General features: G+C 41.0%; 1 protein-coding gene across 12 annotated transcripts in view; it reads right to left on the bottom strand.

The window, feature by feature from the left end:
• The window catches only part of ptprub (protein tyrosine phosphatase receptor type Ub), a 252,566-nt gene extending 232,072 nt beyond the window's left edge, over positions 1-20,494 (bottom strand). For 8 of the 12 annotated variants that reach the window (XM_037537133.1, XM_037537137.1, XM_037537135.1 and 5 more), the window contains exon 1: positions 20,231-20,493. In XM_037537133.1, the coding sequence (XP_037393030.1) occupies positions 20,231-20,300 (70 nt within the window). In that variant the 5' untranslated portion in view covers positions 20,301-20,493. Of the gene's footprint in view, positions 1-20,230 lie in introns of all 12 variants that reach the window. The other 4 variants (XM_037537140.1, XM_037537134.1, XM_037537138.1 and 1 more) reach the window with 2 other exon arrangements.
• Positions 20,495-21,032: the final 538 nt, after the last annotated feature.

Raw genomic sequence — 21,032 nt, 5'->3', positions numbered from 1 at the left:
CGCAGAACGTTACTGGTGTTTCTTACAAGTTTTTCTTGTAATGGTGATGACGTTTATACACAATGATGCTTTTACTTATATCCTACATATATTTTGTTGCTGACCCCCCAAAAACAACCAAACACAAGTCTCTCACTTGTTTTCATTTAGTTTTCCACATCATTTGAGCACAACAGCAGCACCTTACACTGTGTGACAATTTCATGATAAATGGACTATTGTTACTTTAGTAAAAAAATAATTGACATTTTACTTCATAGACTCAGTTATAGGATTTCAGTTATAGGAAGCTTTCCGGTTGTAAATTTTGTTTCTCATTTATCTCTAACGTAGCCAAATGTGTCATCTCATAGTGCTAAATGTACTGATGGTCAGGTGGTCAGAAGACCTGTCTGTGTTCCCCGTCCCCTCCTGCGGCTCATACCTTGCGTTTGAGCAAGAGACTCAAAACCTAAAACTCTCCAGTGGTACTGACCCTGGAGCAGGATACCATTAATGTGGCTTAAGTAAATTTCTGATCTAAATGCATGATACATGCCACAACTCCTTAATATAATGGAGCTGCCCATAACCAAAAACACATGCAGTCAGAATTAAGTCCTCACACACACTAAAGCATGAGAAATGCCGAGGGATTCAATGTCACCAGCAGAATAACTTTGTTAGTGTAATCATGTTAATGTGAGGCTTTAGCTGGCTAATGAAGTTATATTCTGTGCCTGCTTCAGGGAGTGAAGTGAAATTCCGGCACTGGGCCGCTCAGATACTGCAGGCTTTCTCCCTCCCTGCGGCATTACGACACAGACACAACAACTTGTATGCTATCTCTTATCTGAGGTACTAAATGACCACCCTGGGAATCTGTCTGCCAAGGGTAATCACATATACATATACACAGAAACACACACACACAGTCAAACAGTTGATTTCGTTTGTTTTCAGGCAAGAGTAATACCAGAGACACCTTCACACAGCCTTCACTACAAAGGGAAAAACATATGAAATTCATCTCTCTTGCATATTAGTTAATAATGAAAATATTAGGTGGTCTTCAGCTCTCTATTTACATGCCGCTTTCTGGGCGCCGGAACCCTATGTGAAATCCCCAGGCGGAACCTCTGGCGCCACGCAGATGCACTGGACCAGAATAATCCCGTCGCTCCAGCGCTGAATGAGAAACCCCTCCCCGAGACCTTAACCCTGCGGCAAAAACCTGCACAAATCCAGCAGCAATGATGCACACACCGTTTGCTTCCTGTACAAAGGCAGAACCGCTCAGGCTATTGACACCTCAGTGATGACAGCACTAAGCTGCCCTGTCTCCAATAAAGTCATTCAGACTTTTCAAGCCTTTCTGACTAGCAAAATGTCTGAATACTTCACACACAAACCCTGGAACTGATCTGTCCATGCTCCGGCCATGAACGGCTTCTTTCAAAGCAACTGTTGCAAGGTTGGTAAAGCTTTACAGAACACTGGTAAAATCCCATTCAAACTAATAAGAAGAACTTTTTCAACATTATGGAATTTTGAGTGCAGTCTTAATCATTTCAAAAGACATTTCATTTGAATGTGTTAACTAAAATCAAAATGAAAAGTTTACTTTCTTATTTCTTTTTCATAGCATTGAAAAATATCATAGCGATGCAAATCTGACAAAATTAAATGCAAAACGGATAAATCAACAGGCTGAGGATGTCCTAAAATGTACCCCATAGCCCTGCCTAGTGCTAAGTAACATATATTTGCATGTTGGTCAGATAGAAAAAGAAATCGAAAACTGGAAAATGAAAAGTGAATCTCCAGCAGGTGGCGCTGATGTTTGTTTTCATTTTCTTTTTCATTCTGACAGTTAAAGCGCACCCACAAAGAAAACGGAATCACGAACTGTCACTTTGCTGTTGATTTATCCGTTTTGCATTTTCATTTTCATTTTGTCAGATTTGCAGCCGATCGCTATGAAAAACAAATAAGAAAGTAAACTTTGCGTTTTGATTTTAGTTTTGACATTCTGCGTTTCATGAAGAAAAGCCAAAGCCAAAGTGAAGTTTGTGTTTTCTTTTGGCTGTTAGCTTTTTCATTTTAGATTTGGCTGTGAAAAGACAGAATAATGACTAAAATGAAATGACAAATAGGCATTTTCAATTTATTTTTGTCACAAACGGTTCGTGCTCATGTGAAAAATGAAAATGCAAATTAAGGCATTTCATTTCATTTTCAGTTTTGGCAGGATATTTGCGCAGATGTTTGGAAAAAGAAAAGGCAAAAAGAGGTTTGCATTTACATTTTATTGTTTTCATTTTCCCCCGCGACCCTGACGGAGAAGCGGCTTAGACAATGGATGGATGGATGGATGGATGGATGTTTTCATTTTCATTTCCTTTTTGGCTGGATTTTCCTCCCATAGTTAAGAGGCCACAGTGTTTTGTGTTGTATAATGGAGCTAACTGTAGCATGATGGCATATTCACTATTGTCTCCAACCTGCCTAGTTTCAAGTAGCTATAACAAGCTCACTTGCATAGCATTTTAAACTAGAAACACAATCTTATTTACCAAATCTAAGTGTCAGCTTAAAACCATGAGTTTGATTAGTCTTTTCCCAGTGTCCTGTAAAGTTTGTTTAACTTGGCAACAGTTGCAACAAAACAATACATTCACTGGCAGAACACAGACAGGCAGGGCTGAACAGTTATTTTTTATTCTTTTTTTTTTGGAGAGGTAAAAGCAACTTCAAAGATTTTATATATTATTCACAGTTGTCTAAACAAGTTTTAAATGGAGTTTGACCTAATAACGCAGAGCTTGTGAAAGGGTAATCCAGCACACTACATTCAGCACTAACGTATCAAGCTCAAAAAATGCATGTGCTGCACATCTTGGCCAGAAAACATCCAGGACTTTAAATTAAAGAAAATCATTGCATTTAACCCTTTCACAAGTATGGTCCCACCAGTGGGACTTGCCATGACTGGTCCCTAGATAATACGGTCCCACCAGTGGGATTTGGACTAAGTGTTGAAACGAATTCAAACGCTGACACAACAATCAGCTTTATTTCTACTCTACATCAAATCAGTCTGCTTATTTAGCCCTCAATGCACCTCTTATCTGTAAAACGCAATAAAAACATGGTAACATTGGGTACATACGTTTTTGATAATCAGTGCAAGTCAAACCTGACTTTAGTCTTCAGTTACATGCAATGAACTGAGCTGCTGCCTGCATGAAGCCAGCACTGATGTGTATTTTAGAAGCACAAAGAAAATACACATGATGTTTCGCTCTTAATCACTCAAAGGCAAAAAAGCAACGGGAAACATTCTGCTTCATCAGCCATATGGGTGCTTCTGGCATTATATTTTCTCAGATACACAACAGCAGCAGGTAGCCCAAGTTTAATTAACCTAGCCTAGTGTAAATGGCCACAAGAGCCTTGCAGTGAGTCAATAATGTTAATGCTGCCTAGTACGTAATATTAACAAAGGATAACTTAACCATGTCCTGCAAAATCTCAGTATAACACTCATAATCTCCATGTCATAACATGTCATGACATACATGTCATAATCTCCAGAATACAGTTTACAACAATGCAAACAAACATGGCTGCACCTGCAGGCCTTCTTGTGATTATTTATTTAAAAGTGATTTTAAATGAATGCCAGTAAATTATATGTTCTGAAGTCATGAGGTGTCACAATATTATTAAAATGTGCAAAAAAATGGCTAATAAAAATGTGCATGCTTGTCTTGCAACACGCGTGCTGCAAGAACTCACTTTGGGTGACCCACTGGAGACACATTTGCGAAGGGGATCAATTGCACTTACAATATTGGTCTTTTTTTATATATTGATCAATTCTGATGTAGAGTTGGTCCTTCCTGGACAATATTGACCATTACTCTTCTGACTAGGAAGTACAAGAAACACCTTAAATATAGAAATAGACTGCAGAGATAGTATGTCAGATCTATGCAGGGAAAATGTGAAAATGAGAAAAAGGGGGTTTCAAAGTCAAGGGGATCAAGTTCCACTATTACTTCTGTTTCTTTCCTCAAAACATATCTCTGTTCAGGATGGAGAAGGTCTATAAGCTCAGGCACAGCTGTCTTTGCTGCTGTGTTGTCTCAGAGTACACATAACAGAGGAACAAAAGGCTCACCTAAGCCTGAAAGTCTGAATTTGACCTCCACATTGTGAACAGCGAGGGAAACGCCTAGGGAAAAAAGACAAGAGGAGTTCTGATGTCGCACAGCCTATGGAGCTTTGATCAGCTCCAGACAGGAAATCCTGAAGCCGTCCTCTGGGACACCCCACAGTGCCATCCCAGTTCAAATTCGGTCTCAGCTCATTCACTAAATTAATGAGGATATTAATTACTTCACAGTTTAAATTTAAGACTGTGTGTGTGCGGATGTGTGTGTATGTGTGTGTGTTTCCTTTGAAGGTATTATATTTCACCGCTGCATTAAACAACCAAAAGGGAGCAAAATGTAACTATGCTGTAATTTAACAGTACAAATTCAAAAGCTTACAGGAAATAAAATAAGATGAACCAAGAGAGTAAGAGAATGCGAGCATAAGAGAAAGAAACACAGGCACAAAGTAAGAGAGCAAAACGAAAGTCCCTGAAGAATGTAAGCTCTCTTTAAGTTGCTGAGGTCAGTGTCCACAGGGTTTTATTGCGGTTCTTCTTGTGTCCCATGATGCCACAGAAATGCACCTAAGCACACTAATACCCGTATTAGCCCTCTCGTCTCCCTCTAATGCCTTTTCTCCTCGCCGCTCATCTGCCTACTTCCCTACTTAATCCTGGCTTAAACCCAGCTGTAATTAGCCAGGATGACCAGCTGATGGACAGCAGGGACAGCCTCTTGCGGCACTGACCTGAACAAAAAACACAAGTCAGCTAGACATGCTGGATGTGCAGCCCAATGCATTGTTTTTTCCAAGACTGCAGAAGCTGGAGAACCATCTTTATCGCCTCAGCCATTCAGCAGTCACAGTTCCTTTGTGGTTGGAGCTATTTTATCTAGTCAATATGTGAATCCATCATCTCCCTTAGGCCATAAACAGACACCCACAAAAGAAGAACAGCACACACAATCTCCTTTGTTGCTGGAAATTTGGCCCTCCTCAGCAAAGCAGAGAATGGCTTGCATGGGCGTTGCACATTCATATGGATTTTTGCTAATATGAGGCACTAACAAACCATTGCCTCACTGCCAGGAATGAGAAAGCCTGGCTCTTCTCCAGGTGCACTGTGGGAAGAAAGGCCAAGCAGATACCTTTTTGCTCAAAGCCCCACCCACAGCCCTCCCACCCCACTTACAGCCCCGCACTCTCATTGGCCCAACCTGATGACTTTTGCAGCCAATAATATCTTTAAAAAGGAGAGAATAACTTTTGCTGAAGCTTTCTCTCCACAGACCCTCAAGGCCCAAAAATCTCAAACCCTCATTCTCATTCATCCTGCTGTGCATGTGTATAAATACAGAGGCAGAGGCAGGCTATAATAACACAAGGTAAAAACCCAACAGCCCCAGTCCTTCAGAGACCAAAGCTCAGCAGCCATTGATCTACAAGTGCTTGAAGGCAGGAATTACACATGTCTCACATGTAAAAGAGAAGAAAAAGGGTGTGAGTTTTTCTCTGAGACTGGTTGAGTTTCAACTGATAGCTAGATAAAGCAGTAATAAAGAGCAGGATTCTCACAGCCATTCAAGTTTCATTCCTGCGTACTTAACAAAGACAGAGAGACTGTCCCAAGTGTGAGCAGAGAGACTCTGCTGGGTGTGAAGAGAGGCAGACACTTCCTCTTGTGAGAAGGAACAAACTTGTGCATGTTTACCTGGACACATGCATATGCATTATGGATGTCAGCCGAGGCAATAGCAGCGTGTCGGAGCGTGAAGGCCAATGAAGTAGGAGAGAGTGAAGAAAGAGCAAGGGAGGGACAGATATGACAAGGGAATCAAGAACAAACAAGAGCGAGAGAAACCAACAGATAAGGTAAGGAAGAAAAAGCTTCACAACTTATCGTGACCAGACGTGTACTGGGACCTGAGAGGGAGCGAGGCTCCCAAGGAAACAAGGAAGCTCTTTCTGACAGGTGGCAGTAGTCAGATCAATAGCCTGATGTTCTCTGTCCGCCACCTAACACCTGGGGCTCTGCAACTTACAGTCATCTGCATCCCTCGCTCATTGAATTACATTCTTATTGGATTTATATAACTGCAACCCACACATCAAATCCTGCGCATCAGGTTTTGATTTGTTGGTCATCCTCTTTGGTGTGCCAAGCAAGCATTGGCAGACTTTCCACCGATGTCACTTGGAAGGCATGCGAGAGAGATCACTCACTAAAGCGCACGCATAGAACTCTGCGTAGGAGTGAGGAGGTATTAGGAGTCAAACAAGGAGGGAGGATGAAGAACACTGAATTTCAAGCTCAGTCTCACCTATTTTATTTTCTTTTTCAAAATGTCATCAACATATCCTCTTAGTATAAATGTAGTTGAAGTGCAGGGACTGAATACAGTAAATAGAGCTCTGTTCTGGACCAAAACTTAAGCTGGATCTCAGCTTATTGCACTTCAATTATTGTGGAAAACTGAGGGCTCTTTCACACTACACACTAAAAAATGCTCAGCCTCTGAAATTCTTTCAACTGCTTCTAATCAGCGCCCACATTAAGCAAATCTCCACTCACACTGGCCACGAGGCCCTTCAGCTGGAGCTTCTTAAATCTAGTGCATTTTTCCAACTTTTTTGTTTTCCAGGCTTATGTAAGAAACAGTCACTTTTCGGGAAAAAAATGGACTGCGGGAGATATCTTTCTTCACAAAAAATGAGATTCAATAATTCAGGAGAGTACAGTTAGCTATCATCTACATCTCATTTTGACCACACAAGGAGTGTGAAAGAGGGGTAAAGGTCAGTTATCCTGAAGTTATATAGTTCACATACAGTATTTAAAGGAATACACCACTGTTTTTCAGTATGGCCTCTATCTGATGTATCTGTAGCAAACACTCATCTACTACAGAGGATAATTTCAATGTGTTTTCCTATATTTAGTAAGAGAACAGAAAAAATGTCCACACAAACACGCTTATAATAAAAGCGAAGGGGCAGTTGCTTCAGCCCTTGCACATTGGTTTCTATTATAAATGTGCTTGACCATGGTCACTGACTGTACAGTGACTGATACAAACATGCTAGACAACAGATCTTTGGCTGAAGGACACTAGAGTATTCAGTTAACCCTTTAACGCTGGTGCAAAAATGTGGTTATTTCTGCCATTCAGACTTTACTGGTTGTCAAACTAGTCACACCGACAGGGTCGACCTGTGCTTAACAACATCACTACAGACTGTTACTGATCAGCCTGACCACCCAGCACACTACACACTGAGCTCCACTAGCTCAGAGGACTGTATGCTGTGCACTTCATCTCTGACTAGGCCTTATTTCTAGTCTATTTATATATTTATACTGTAACTGTTTATTTAAGCTGTTACCTGAACATTATGCTGCTACTCTCTACCTGCACTGTACATTTTATATACAGATCACTGTTCACATCGTTTTTTTTTTTACAAATAGTACTTCTGCATTTACTGTACTGTACTGCAATTCACCATGCACATTTCTGTCTATATACCTGATACACTTGAATATCCGACTATGCACATACTGTCTATATGTCCAGCATACTTGGGGGCAGTCTTGGGCTGGAGGTTAGGGATCTGGCCCTGTGACCGGAAGGTTGCCGGTTCGATCCCCAGGGCCAACAGTCCATGACTGAGGTGTCCTTGAGCAAGACACCTAACCCCCAACTGCTCCCCGGGTGACGTGGATAGGGCTTCCCACTGCTCCGGGCAAGTGTGTGTTCACTAGTGTGTATGTGGTGTTTCACTTCACGGATGGGTTAAATGCGGAGGTGGAATTTTTTGGGATCAAAAAAGTATCACTATTTCACATACCTGCTATAACCTTTGCCTATGCACATTTTGTCTACGTTCGACACTTGTACTTACAGACTATGCACATTTTGTCCTGTCTTTTACTGTCTTTTGTCTTTGCACTGTTTACTATGCATCTTTTATTACTGCACTGGAAAAGTAGCCCGATAGTGTTCGCTATACTGTACTACCCTGTATTGTATAATGACAATAAAGTTGAATTGAATTGAATTGAATTTACAAATGTGATGTCTCACTTGCTATTGCTGCCTTGAGCTTGCACACTTTTACAGTACATCCAACAATAAAATAAGCCTTGTGCATCTTTTATACAGTGATAGAAACACAGTAGCACACAGAAAGCTCCAATTCTAAATGCTAATATTTTTTAATATGTTTAAGGTGCACATGCATGCACCATAACTCATCTGGTGGTTCATCTCAGAATGGACCGCTCCATTCAATCGGGCTGAAACCCTTGAATTCAACACTTACCATTTAGTAGTTATTGATCTAAATTCTTATTATCCAGGAGCTAACATGGATTATTCAGTAACCATCAGTATGCAATTAATATGTAGGTTATAATATGTAAGTATAATATGTAGGTATCTGCAGTTAATTTAGTAAGGATCTGTCGGCCAACATTCAAGCTTTTCAAGTTTAAGTGGTTAATACAGTGTTTAGCACATTACTATAGGCATTCACAGTAATTGCCCCCAACTCCCTGGAGTATCATGCCCGCATAAAAGGCATTTTCTGTGAGAAAGCCTGTTCAGGATGCAGACAGAGCCTACAGGACCATAGGGAAGGGTCACTCCGCACCACTCACACAGATAGGCAGGTGACAGAGAGAGCAGCTCAGGGAGAACAGGCAGGTGTGAAGGAGAGGTGTGCTGGGGCAATGTAGTCCCAGATGACATCTGGTGCAGTCATGCCATAACCTGTCAAGAGCAGCTGTCACACCAGGGCAAAGTCAGCCACAAAGGGAGAAAGACAGAGCAATATAAAATGGGAGAGAGAAAGAGCGAGAACACAGGAGAGTGAGAGAAAAAGGAACACAGAGAAAGAGAGAGTGAGAGCACAAAAGTAAAAGATAGAATGCTTCCTTTTTATGTGACACAGCAAGAGGAATAAAAAAAGGCTGAGAGACAGAACCCAAGTGGCAGAAGAAACAGTAAATTTCTAGCTTGAAGTGTGAATCCGACCAGTTTAAATTATGCTGTTGAAACAGGCAGCTATAATTCATTTAACGAGGAATGGGGCTGAAAGCTCTGCACACCTCCAGCTCACTTGCTTGCTCGTAAGGACTTAATGAAAGCAACATGATAATGGGCAGAATGATGCCTGGCCGTCACAAGGACATTTGCTTAATGATGCCCATGGGAAGCAGCTAGCCTAGCTTACAATCCCACATTTTCCATAATGTGGAAGAATCCAACTAGGGCTGCAATGATTAGCTGAAAAAGTCAACCACATCGATTATTAAAAAATGTTGATGTGGATTTATTATTGTTGATGCATTGCTAGTGTTGTAGTACTCAAGTCTAGTTTTGATCTAATGACCAAGTTCAAGGCCGTAAAATAATGTTTTCTGTCTTGACACCTTTGGAACTCTGGTCTCAGTCTTTGGGTAAGGTGGACTCAGAAATTAATCTCAAAACTTTCTATTATTATTGAATAACAAGAAAACTTCAAACAGAATAAATCAGTCCTTACTTTGAATGTTTAAATCAATTCTTTTTCGCTGCTGGTTGAGGATCTAACTGATCTTTTCCATGATGGTTGGACTAGGCATTATTTGCTTGTTGATTTTCATTGTTCCCAAAATTCAAACATCCCCCTAGGGCAGATTGGAATGTTATTATTATTGTGTTTTCATTTAACAATAAAAATGGCTTACTGTTGTTTGTTTTATATTCAACTCAGTCTCACCTCTTGAGGTCTTGACTATAATTCTTCAGTACACCTTAAAAAAGAGTTCTCTAATGCTCTATAATGCTCATACAACAGACATGGCTTTACTGGCAGATTGCAATTCACTACAAGAAGCACTGGGGCTGATATGGTTTTAGTTGGATTTGTTCTTTAGTTGCACCATGAAAGAAGAACTCACTTGTCACACACAACCACAATGTTGGCTTGAACTAGTTGATTTATCACATAACCTGAAGTACAAAAATCAGCACTATTTGCAGTCCTATATCCAACTATGGGCTTCAGTTTACTATACAGAGAAGGGGAGGAGCCATTTTAGTTCTTAAAGTAGTTTTATATTTTACAATGTCAACCAACTACAGAGAGCTGACGCAAGCCAAGCTAAGCTGAGGGCTTCTGCTGGAATCACTGGGTTGGAGCAGCGCTAACCCTTCACGTCTGCGAGCTGGGAAATATTTAAACTTAACAGAACCATGCTGAAAGCTCCACTGAAATATTAATACCGCTCCTACATGCAGAACATATCAGCAGGTCCAGAGACACAGGCTGAGGTAGAACTTGAAAAGCGGCCAAAGGAGCTAAAAATAAACACTCGCGACAGCGGCCTCTCTGAGGATGGGGTGAGGGATAGGACTCGGAGCATCTGTCTTGCAGACCCACTTTCTGTTTGCGGAGACGGCGGCTGCTGGCGCTGCGGGGAGTGAGCAGGGGCTGCCAGGCGATGGGAGACGGTTCATCTGCTGCAAGAGGAGAAAGCCAGCAGCTTTGACACACTGCCTCATGCCCACCCCACAGATGATAGAATGACGTTTTAACTAGGAGCACCATCATTAGATCCTGCAAAACGTGCTGAGGATCCTATGGCATGTGGTTGTCTGAGTCAGAGAGGAAGAGTGGGTGATCTTCAGGCTAGTTGGGTTTATGCTGAGCTCTAACAAGACGTGACAGGCTGCATCTTTGATCCATGAAAACGTTCCTGCCTTTCCGACTGCCGAAAGCACTGTCAATGGTTTCTAGAAGTTAGCTTACTATGTACAGCTACACATGCCTATTTCTTTTTGAAAGCACTTCTTTTTGGGGAAGGAGCTGCAGACATTTTGCTTAAGTTATGTATGCATATGACTTAGGCCCGTGGCAGGGGTTGTGTAACCCCAGTACCATAGTAACAAACCCTTGTAACAGTAAAAACAAGCATTGTTTCAGTATATATGTATACCTCTAACAATGTCAAGATGCTAACTTTTCATGAGACACATAAATTACCTTTTTTAACATGTAGGATGGTGCATGCATTTGCTGTAACTACATAGATGCTACTTTCCCCATTCAGTAGAAAAGTGGGCCCCTGCTGTGTGGTTCATGATTACAAGAAATCTGACTTGCACAAAAAGTACTCTGTGGTCTATGTAGTCTTAGCTGTAGAAGCCATGCTGAGACAAACAGAACAAGATGTGAGGATAATAGCATTAAAAAGTACTGGGTACATCTTTGTCAGCTTGCAAAAATCAGACTTATCCTAACCTAAAACTAATCAACAACTCCCTTTCCAGTCTCACCAAGTATTCCAATTCTGTTGCCAGCCTTAATATGACCAGATTAATATGAGCTGACCACCCCAAGTGCCTTATAGTTTCACTCTTATATCAAAGAGGCACTGCTCTGGGTTTGATGAAATCTTAGTGGAATGGACTTGCCAGATTTCAAGAATCAATACAGCATTAATCTCTCTTGGACAGGGGCACTGTGAAGCAGGCTATCAGGGCACAGAGGTGTGGAGGATGAGAGTAGGCTCACAGTAAATCCTCCAGCCTGTCAAAGACAGAGAGGGTCAGTGAGGAGCCGAGCACTCCCTGGGGCCTCTGATACAACGGGCATGACACATCCACGGCTAGAGAGTTCACTCCTATCGCTCCTGTACTCTTCTAACCATCACAATGATGGCACATGTACTCTTATTCGTTCTCCATCTCTTGTACGTGCACGCACAAATGCTCACCCACAATGCTAACCAGAGACTTTATAAAGCCCTATTTCCATTTTGCTTTGCTGTAAAACATGATCCAAAAGGTCAGAGGGATGCAGTTTGGCAAATTCATTTAGTCATAAATTGAACTTTATGTGCACGCACATAACCGTTATGTACAGCCCTGTGACAGAAAGGCTTACGCCGAACGAATACAGCACTGCAGCTAAGGAAAAAAACATAATAGATCTCTTTAACAGCATGAACCTTTAGTGGCTGCAGGTTTCTGTGGATATAATTCATACAAGTGAATATACAGTGAATTTAACAAAAACACACAAAGCTGTTATGCTTGATTACCAAACAGCAAGAAAATCCACTGAGAGCAATGACTGAGGACATTTGTTTCATGAGTTTAAAAACAGAAGACGTAGTTGGGCTATACAGACTGGAAATGCAAGAAATATTAACCCTTTAAAACCAAATATGTTCTAACTAACACATTCACAATATGTTCTCATACAGTTGTTTGAGATGGAACATTATGACCTTTTCTTTTCTGATACCAATACAAGAGAAAGGCATTTCAATTCAATATTCAATGCAATATTGGAAACTGTAAGGCATTTTTCAAAATATTATAATAATAACACTCCCCCCCGCCCCCCGCCACAAAAAAAAGACTCTTAGGGCTACAGGCTACTGCACACCACTTTTCTGCTACTCAAACACTCTACCACCTCACAGAAACAAATCCACAGTTCACAACATGACACAATACAACATGAGGGTGTGGTACATCAGGTTAGATTTGTTATAGCATTGGACTGGATTCATTCTTACTTAGCAATTCCTGTTCAGGCATTTTCAGCTGATATCAGCCTTATTGATACAGGGGGTTGATATCTCATGCACCTACAGAGTCTTCTGTATTGTCTGCCCACTAGATCACAGTGAGCAGTGGATATAGATCAACAGTCTGCAACCATTCTTTTCTACTTTTTTTTCTGGTCAATGCTTAGCAGCCAGAAGACGAAATATACCATACAGCAGATCCAGTCAAAGCAATGGGTGTTATTTGTTTGCGCATCATTATCATCTTTTACACTGAATAGTTTGCTCAATAACTGGCATAACTGAAAATACAAGTTTTGTTTAACCAGATCATGTCATATATCACATGTTAAGACGCATGCTGCACATGCTCCTCACTATTTCAGAAGAATCATCTTGATTGTGCATCACTTTGGATTCAAAACCAGCAGTGAAATTCACACTCAAATACAAATCAATATATGTGGGCAAATTAAATCAGGTGGCTGGATCCTGTGAAAAGTATAAAACTGAACTGTGAGGATCAGCACCTGCAGCAAAGAAGGTGATGAAGCAATAGCTCCTTGTTAATTCAGTGCATATATTGCCACAATGTCATAATTTTTGTCAGACCTGATGCTTAAAGAAAAAATAGTCCAAAAAAGAAAAAAAGATTTGTGGAATGTCACTTTTGCATTCTTGACATTCTTTCAGTGTGGAAGAACAAAGGCTCACTTACAACACAGTTGAATCTTTTCAATCCAATATTTCAAGCTCATTTAACTCCTTTGTGGAAAAATACCTTTCTAGACTCTGAGCCCAGACCTCTGTTGAGCAACCACTGCTCCTTGACCCCTCTATGGCTCTCGTTTAAGGGGACCACGGCACAACAAAGCATATCATGTGCAATTACTATGGAAGCTTCAGTGGTTTTTCTAACAAAAGTGCCTTTCAGGGGCTCAGAGGGGTTCCTGACTATCATACATGGTTCTGTGATGATGAGGCAGCCACACAACGGACAAGATGAGGAGAATTGGCAGGAGAGACACAAGGGCTAAAAGCCCTCTGCCCTCAGACCACATGATGGAGAGCAAGCTGACCTGCAGGTAAACACTAGTGTCCCAGCACAGTGGCCTCAGAAAAAGAGCTGAGACATTCAAAAACGAGAAACCTGCCTTAGATTTTGCTGCAGTGGCTGAAAGTCATTAGAATACAGCACCTGTCTTTTACACTGTGTCAAAATTCCTCAATGAATTGGCCAAAACACCTGCTCCAACATTATTTTAAATAAATATTATTGCATTAATTCACATTAAAAGTAAAGAATGTTTCCACTTTCTCTTGTTTCGAGGGGCCGCATTCAGAGGGCTGCTGTAAAATGACCATTTTGGAGATAACTGTTTTTTCTTTCATTTTTATGTACAGCAATGATATATTAATGCAAAGTTCACAGTGCAAATCCATTTTTTCATCCATTTTTTGTCAGGTCTACAGAATTGTTATATATTTTACTGTTAACTGACATTAGAAGGTCTAGTAGCAGTTGGTTTTGCATGAAATATTCCACCTGTCATGCTTCCCTCCGGCTCCCAAGTATAAGTAATATGTATATAATAAAGATTGCTTGACAAAGTTTTAAAAATCATATCAAATCACGTCCACTAGGCACTGATCTTGTGAAATGCCTCTCAAAAGGTGGCATCCAAATTATAAAGCAAGGTGTCGTGCTGAATCCCTACAAAGCATATTTGGGAAAGTTTGATTTAAAAGAGCTCCTTGAGTTGTAGCACAGTTGGAGACTGGCAGAGCTCCACACCTCTGCACATTAACATTGATCCGATCTGAGGTGAAAGCCAAGCCCAGCCCTGCTATAACAAAGTGTGCTGGGCTTTGAGGCCTCAACAGGAACTTCAGGTCACTCTTAATGCCCTGCTAATCTTCTATTCGCAACAAAGTATGTGTGTACAATTTCATCAACCAAACGGCAGTTCCTCGCACACAGCCCGGTGAAGCAGATCTCCATCCAGGCCCCTTGAAACGGAACTGTTTTTCAAAACCATCAGTAAATCACAGAGGAATTAAACGGTCCTTCCAGAGACAATAAAGAAAAGCCAGGTCTCAGTCTCTCTCTTGTTTTTCACTCCGTTCCCATCAGATGTGACTCAGCGCTGAACTGCTGTTTGAAGAGATGGGGAAAAAGGGCCCTCCGGCAACCCCCCCCATCCCCCCATCCCCCCCTTCTCCAATGCCCAGAACAGTCAACACAGAAGTCCAAAGAAAACATTGTCGACAAGAGACGGACTCCTTCAGATGTTCTAGAACAGGCACTCTCAGCTGTTGCCTTGAAACTATGTCTGACACTGCTCATTCGTTACTTTGGCAGCCATGGCTGAATGCTAGAGGGAAAACAAAGACGAGGTCACCTTAACTTACACCATGGAGGGAAATCCAGAGGTAACAAAAACAGACGATTTCCTGAAATTAAATTGGGGTTATGATTTCAGTCACCCCACCCAAACTGCTCTTTTTCATATCCAATAGTAGAAGTCAAAGGAACTCTGGCAGATGACTTCACTTCTTTTTGATATCTTCAAGTCTTTAGTCTGTATGTCTGAGACCTTCCTTGGTCTGCTGCTCTGCACCTGGGCGTCAGTGTGTCTGCACAGAGGTTTAGGCTTGCTTGGTTAGCTTCACATTGTCAGCAGGGGAAAACCCACTAGCTCTTTGTCTTGTGCCCATTCGCTCAGAGCCTTACCTTCACATACACCTGCTTCATTAGTAGCTTGCATATAACCACTGCAAAGCAGCCTCCCTTGCAAACAATGGGAGGAGGCTCATTCCTCAATAAGATGTGTGATGTGACATTTCCACAGACAACGGCACTCGAGAATGTGAGCTTGCATTCAGTAGGACAGATGGTGTATGGGTACTCATGCTATCCCCGCTATAGATTACGACAAACGAGTTAAAGAAGTCCACAAAAGTACCCTTGCTTGTCCTTGACCAATCCAGCTGCTCTGTCAAGATGTTTTGTTTTTGTGAATACAAAACATCAGCTGCAAAGTGTCATGGTATGACAAATTCAGTTTTAATAACCTGAAGGATTCAGAATGAAACTAATTCAACTTTCCTCTATAAACAACAGTATATGAGCCCTGTGACTATGAATAACGTAACTTGATGTGTTATATGCCTACAGGAGATAAATTCCCCCTCTCAATAAATAACCTTTTACAGTTTGGCTCATAGGCCTCAAAAGCAAAACTGCACAATCCTACAGTCAAGACTGTTTACCAGGGCTGGCCAAACAGCATTTTACAGGCTTCAATTACTCACTGATATTTCTAAAATAAGTGCTTGATAACTCATTCTCAAAATCATCCTAATGTAACCATTAATAACATTTGAAGACTTTTTTTCGTCATCCATCTGATAGAAGAGATAAGCTTCCATTTTAATAAATGTTTCAATTCACACCAGCTGTGCAAGATGTAAGTCTTGTGGCCTTCAAAATGTGTGATTTTTTTTCATTTGTGGTTAAGTAAAGCGTAAAAATTCATAAAGATCTAATTAAATCACACATTCTCACATTCTGTAGCTTTCTAAATGTGGCTTTTAATAATCATAAAATTTTGATTGATTTAATGCCACATAAATAGCTGCTGTTAACAATCTGATTGCCTTTTTAATACGCTGTCTGTAAATTTCAAAGTGTAAACCTAAAGTGGCCTAATTGACTGATCAGCTATCTCACTCTCTACCAACACCTAGTGGCTCGGAACTGATAACAGAAACAGTTGAATCTCAAACATACATTACTTGCTGCTGCCTTCTGAAGGTGTTGTTAAGCAAAGCATCAAATAAACAAACATTATTAAACACTTCTCTCTAAAGGTGTTATAGCACCAAGTTGTACAAGTAGAGCTTTTTTGTTTGTGTAAGACCTGTGATGTGTCTCAACCGTTAAGTGTGATCACACAAATATGTATTAACTGTGACAGGCCTGTTCTAAACCATTTAAAGCAAGGATTTAATTGAATCCAATCATCTTGTTGTGTGTTTTAGTTACAAAGCAGCTCCTGCACTGTACTAACAACGTATAGAAGCTACATGTACAAGCTACAAGTCCCACACATGATTTCTTAAGCTGCTTTCTCACTGAAAGCAGTACGCACTGTGCTGGCTGCTCATGTTGGCGGCAAGCTGCTTTTACACCACATAGTATGTGCAGTGTTTGCTGGTTGGGTGCAAAAGTGGACACCACTCTCCATTTAAACTAACCTTTCTGGTAGCATCAACTACCAAACATGCCCACTGCTCTGCTATTAGCCGCGCTGAGACTTTTCTACATTAGGTAAGCAGCTTTAGGTGTCTGATCCTTTTCCTTCAGTAGCCACATGGAATGCGGTGCAGTTTGTTGCACTCTGGGCTTTGTGACGTGGATGCCTGGCCTGAATTTATAATGTAATTATATTAGCAGTAACGGTTCTAATTAAATGCCTTTGCAGATGAAATTTAAGGGTATGATTTCCATTGCCTAAAAAGACAATGCTTCTGAGAAATGATTACCAACATAATGAACAAATACTCAAGTATTTTATTATTTGGGCAATCCCTGCTGTTCAGTGTTCAAAATATCTATTCCACACAGAAACGTTACTCTTTACTATGGAAATAAAATTAAACAGATCTTTAAAACAGTGAGTGAAGGAGCTGCCTGTAACACATTTTACAGAGAGCATGTGCTGACTCTATAAAACTGCAATATCACAAAAGCAGATAAAAAGCCCAGTACATTTCAAATCTCATACAATGCTGCCACAGCCTTCGCACTGCCTCACCGTTCCATTTGAGCTCTTTTTATTATCTTCATGAGTTTTAATTATTTTCAAAATTCAAACTATTCGTCTTAATGATGTGCTTCATTTTCCTCATTATGGCAGACGATTTCTGCATCACTGCATGAATAAGATTATGACAGTGTCTACGTCTATGGCAAGGAGAAGCGTGAAAGGATAAAATGTCCTTCAGAAGAGAAATAAATGACAGGTCCCTCTTGTGATCACTCTGCAGCTCAGAGCTGTTATGGGGAAGTGTAATTGTCTGTAATTGCACTTTTATCAGACTATCTGGAAGAAAGGAAGCTTATTTTATGTTTTAAATAAGTCAGCTGGTCTTGCAGCAGTAAAAACATGGAAGGTAATTGCTCTTTTTTTCTAATTTTCAATCAATGAAACAAACTAATTTATAAATGATTGGGGAAACTACAGTCATTACACGGTAATAAACTAATTTTAAAATTATTTTTGAAATAAAAATTTGATTCAATTAATTAAGAAAGTAAAGCTTGGAGGTACGTATTATTAGTCTTCAAGCGAGTATAGTGAAAGAGAGGTGATAAACTGTTATAGCAGCTGCAAACAACTCGTTTCAGATGTTCACAGCTTCAGCCAACCACACAAAAAGGGGGAAAAAAGGCCATGGCGGAAACAGCAACACCACACATTATAAACAGATTACTCCTTCAAACTCAGGGAAGTGAACAACATAAATCAGGATCTGAGTGTCAGAGATCTTAATGAGATAGGACACTGAGATTACAATGGAAAATGTCCCACCCAGCAATGGACACACAACCCTGTTGCTTGACAGCTTGCTAAATGAAAGCCATTTTGTTAACTGAAAATCAATAACTTCCTCAGACGGATCATGACTGTTTGTCAAGTTGCTCAGGCAAGCCGAACTATAGGCTGTGTTTCCCAACAGACGATAGCTGATAGGAAGCAAAATGCTATCAGCAATACAGCACTGCTCTCTAGAGAAATAACACATGAAGTCTGTTAGATAATGTGTGACTGACCAACTGACTGACTGACTGCATAAGAAATAACAGCTTTTCTAGGGCAGATCATTAACCCATTAATGTCTATATTTGAAATTTGAAATTTCCTGCCATCCATATGTTCTCTGAGCTAGCTTATGCACAAATCGGAAGACATTTCATTGACAAATCAATCAAACCACATGGCTAATAAGTGAGATTTTATCGTGTGTCATGTGACTGCTGATTTTTAATGACACAATAGAAACAGAATAGAATAGAAACAGAATAGAAAAATCCCAATTTGATTGTGAATTCAAGTATGTAATCAAAACCTCACATGCATGCTGTTAAATATTCATCCAACGTACAAAAAATATATAAAGAATTTCATGCCTTTTTAGACAAATAGCACACATTTGGTGGCATTTGTCCTTTTCATACTAAATGTAGTTGGTGGACATGAATGGGTTAATTAGGCCTAAAGTAACTAGAGTCAGGTGCACTCACAAAGAAAAATCTGGATATTTCTGTAGATGGAGAGCCATAAGGACACTATGGTCTTAAATCTGTTCCTATTTCAAGTTCAGTTGTGTTTATAACGGGATTCACAGCTCCCTCACTGTAACCCAGTTATTCTTCTGCAAGCTGGATAGAGCGCTTTAAAGCTCAGTGTTCACCAATAAAACATCTTTCAGTTTCGCTTATATGAAGTGCAGCAGCCCAACAGAACATCTTTTCCAGCCATACTGCGTCATTTGGTTTAGGGCTCTAACCGAGTGCTGCGTAACTTTTAAGTGTATGTGTTTTTTCCCCACCCGTATTGCCACAATACCCGCCCACGAGCGCTAGGATTGGCTGGGCCAATCCGAGCTCAATTTTTCCTATGAATATGACTATCGGCCAATCGTAGCTAGCGAGGGCGGGGCTTGCCGGAATGCAGGTGGGGAAAAAACAGCGCAGAACGAGCAGCTCAGTCAGTCCTCTCGTACGGCGTCAGCAGTTATGTGCTGTTCTCTAACGCATCGGGCGGAACTGTAACATTTAGCTTAACATGTAGAGAACACACGAAAACGAGAGTCTGCAATTTACTTCAGATAACTTTATTTAATTAAAGGTATAATTAAATATGATGTATTTTATATAATTAAAGTTAAATAAGTGTTAGTAGAGACGGTTCATTTAGACATGCAGTCTTATTATCTGCGCAGTACGACTGTGAAATGATGCACAAGGTCTGGCTCCTGGAATCAGTTTACTACAATGAATCACATGAACCAGTTTATTCAGAGGACACAAATAAAGCAGGTCCGCCTAGACAATGAAACTAAACACCCTAATGCAATATAACACTGCTTTAAAAACTACGCTGGGGACTCGAGGGGGGAGGAAAGTCGGTGTTACAGACTTAACAGTTTTCCACCTCGCCTGTAAAGTGACTGAGAGCAGGTCTAATTGGATTTGAGGTTGATTTTAATACACGCCGAAGCGAAGTCCAGACGACTTTTCTGAGGTAACGCTTTAGCCGTGAGAGAGTCACATCTTCACCCTCTACCCAAACCGTCCCCAAACATCCCCACGCTACAAAAGTTCGTAAACAATTTCAGGGGGAAGAAGCTCAACCCCAAAACATTTCGCCGTTAGAGGATGTCAGCCGTAGCCTTCTCGCCAAACACAGGAATAACTTTTCAGAAAGTGCTCAGGTAGAGAAACGGCACTTTTACCTGTTGGTCCCTCGACGCTGTCGGCGCGAATCTGAACAGCCAGAAGCAGAAGAATGGCGCAGGTATTCATGTTACGCTTTTAGTCCAGTCTGGGAAAAACAGACGGGGATCATGTCAGTGGCTCCAGGTCTGTAGGTTATGGACTCCAAGTCCATCGGTCCCCGAAATCCCGGGCGAAGCGGAGTTGAGAGAGCAGAGAAGTGAGAGAGAGAGAGAGAGACGCTGCGAGCCGTGCGGACTGACGTCAGGGTAAACAGTTCAAAACGGGATTAGGATTTTTTTCTTTCCCAGGCATACTTTCTGGTGTTGTTGGACGTGGGTGCAGATTTAAGTGTGTGATGGACGCCCCCATGCGGCGCAATGCGGGATTTAAGCGTGTGCGCGTAGATCCCCCACTGCAACATTCACATGCAGCAGTTCAGAAAAAACACCCACTGGCACTGCTGTGGAGGGCTCTCCTGTACGAAAGAGTGTGTGAAAATCTAGGGATTCAGATGGAGTGCATGGAGAAATATGGCATTTGCTGTGTTGTATGCCGGATACTGCATCTAATGAATGAATTCAGTTACTTTAATGTGCCACCATTCCTGACACAACTGTTTAACTGCTTGCACATAGCTTGTGTAATGAACCTAAAATCACCATGTCTAATGCCAGGTGTTGGCTAGAGGTGTATAGAGCTCTCCAGCACTGAGCCGTTGAGCAGTGTATGCACTCTCTGGTGTGATGGAGCTCCATTTATCTGCAGAATGAGTTAAAGCGGTGTTTGTGATCCAGAACTAATCATCCAACACCAGCAGCC

Source organism: Pygocentrus nattereri, chromosome 3 (genome assembly GCF_015220715.1).
Source record: "Pygocentrus nattereri isolate fPygNat1 chromosome 3, fPygNat1.pri, whole genome shotgun sequence".
Classification (NCBI taxonomy): Eukaryota; Metazoa; Chordata; class Actinopteri; order Characiformes; family Serrasalmidae; genus Pygocentrus; species Pygocentrus nattereri.
The sequence above is the reverse complement of the archived record's forward strand: the minus strand, read 5'-3'. Positions and strand labels throughout refer to the sequence as shown.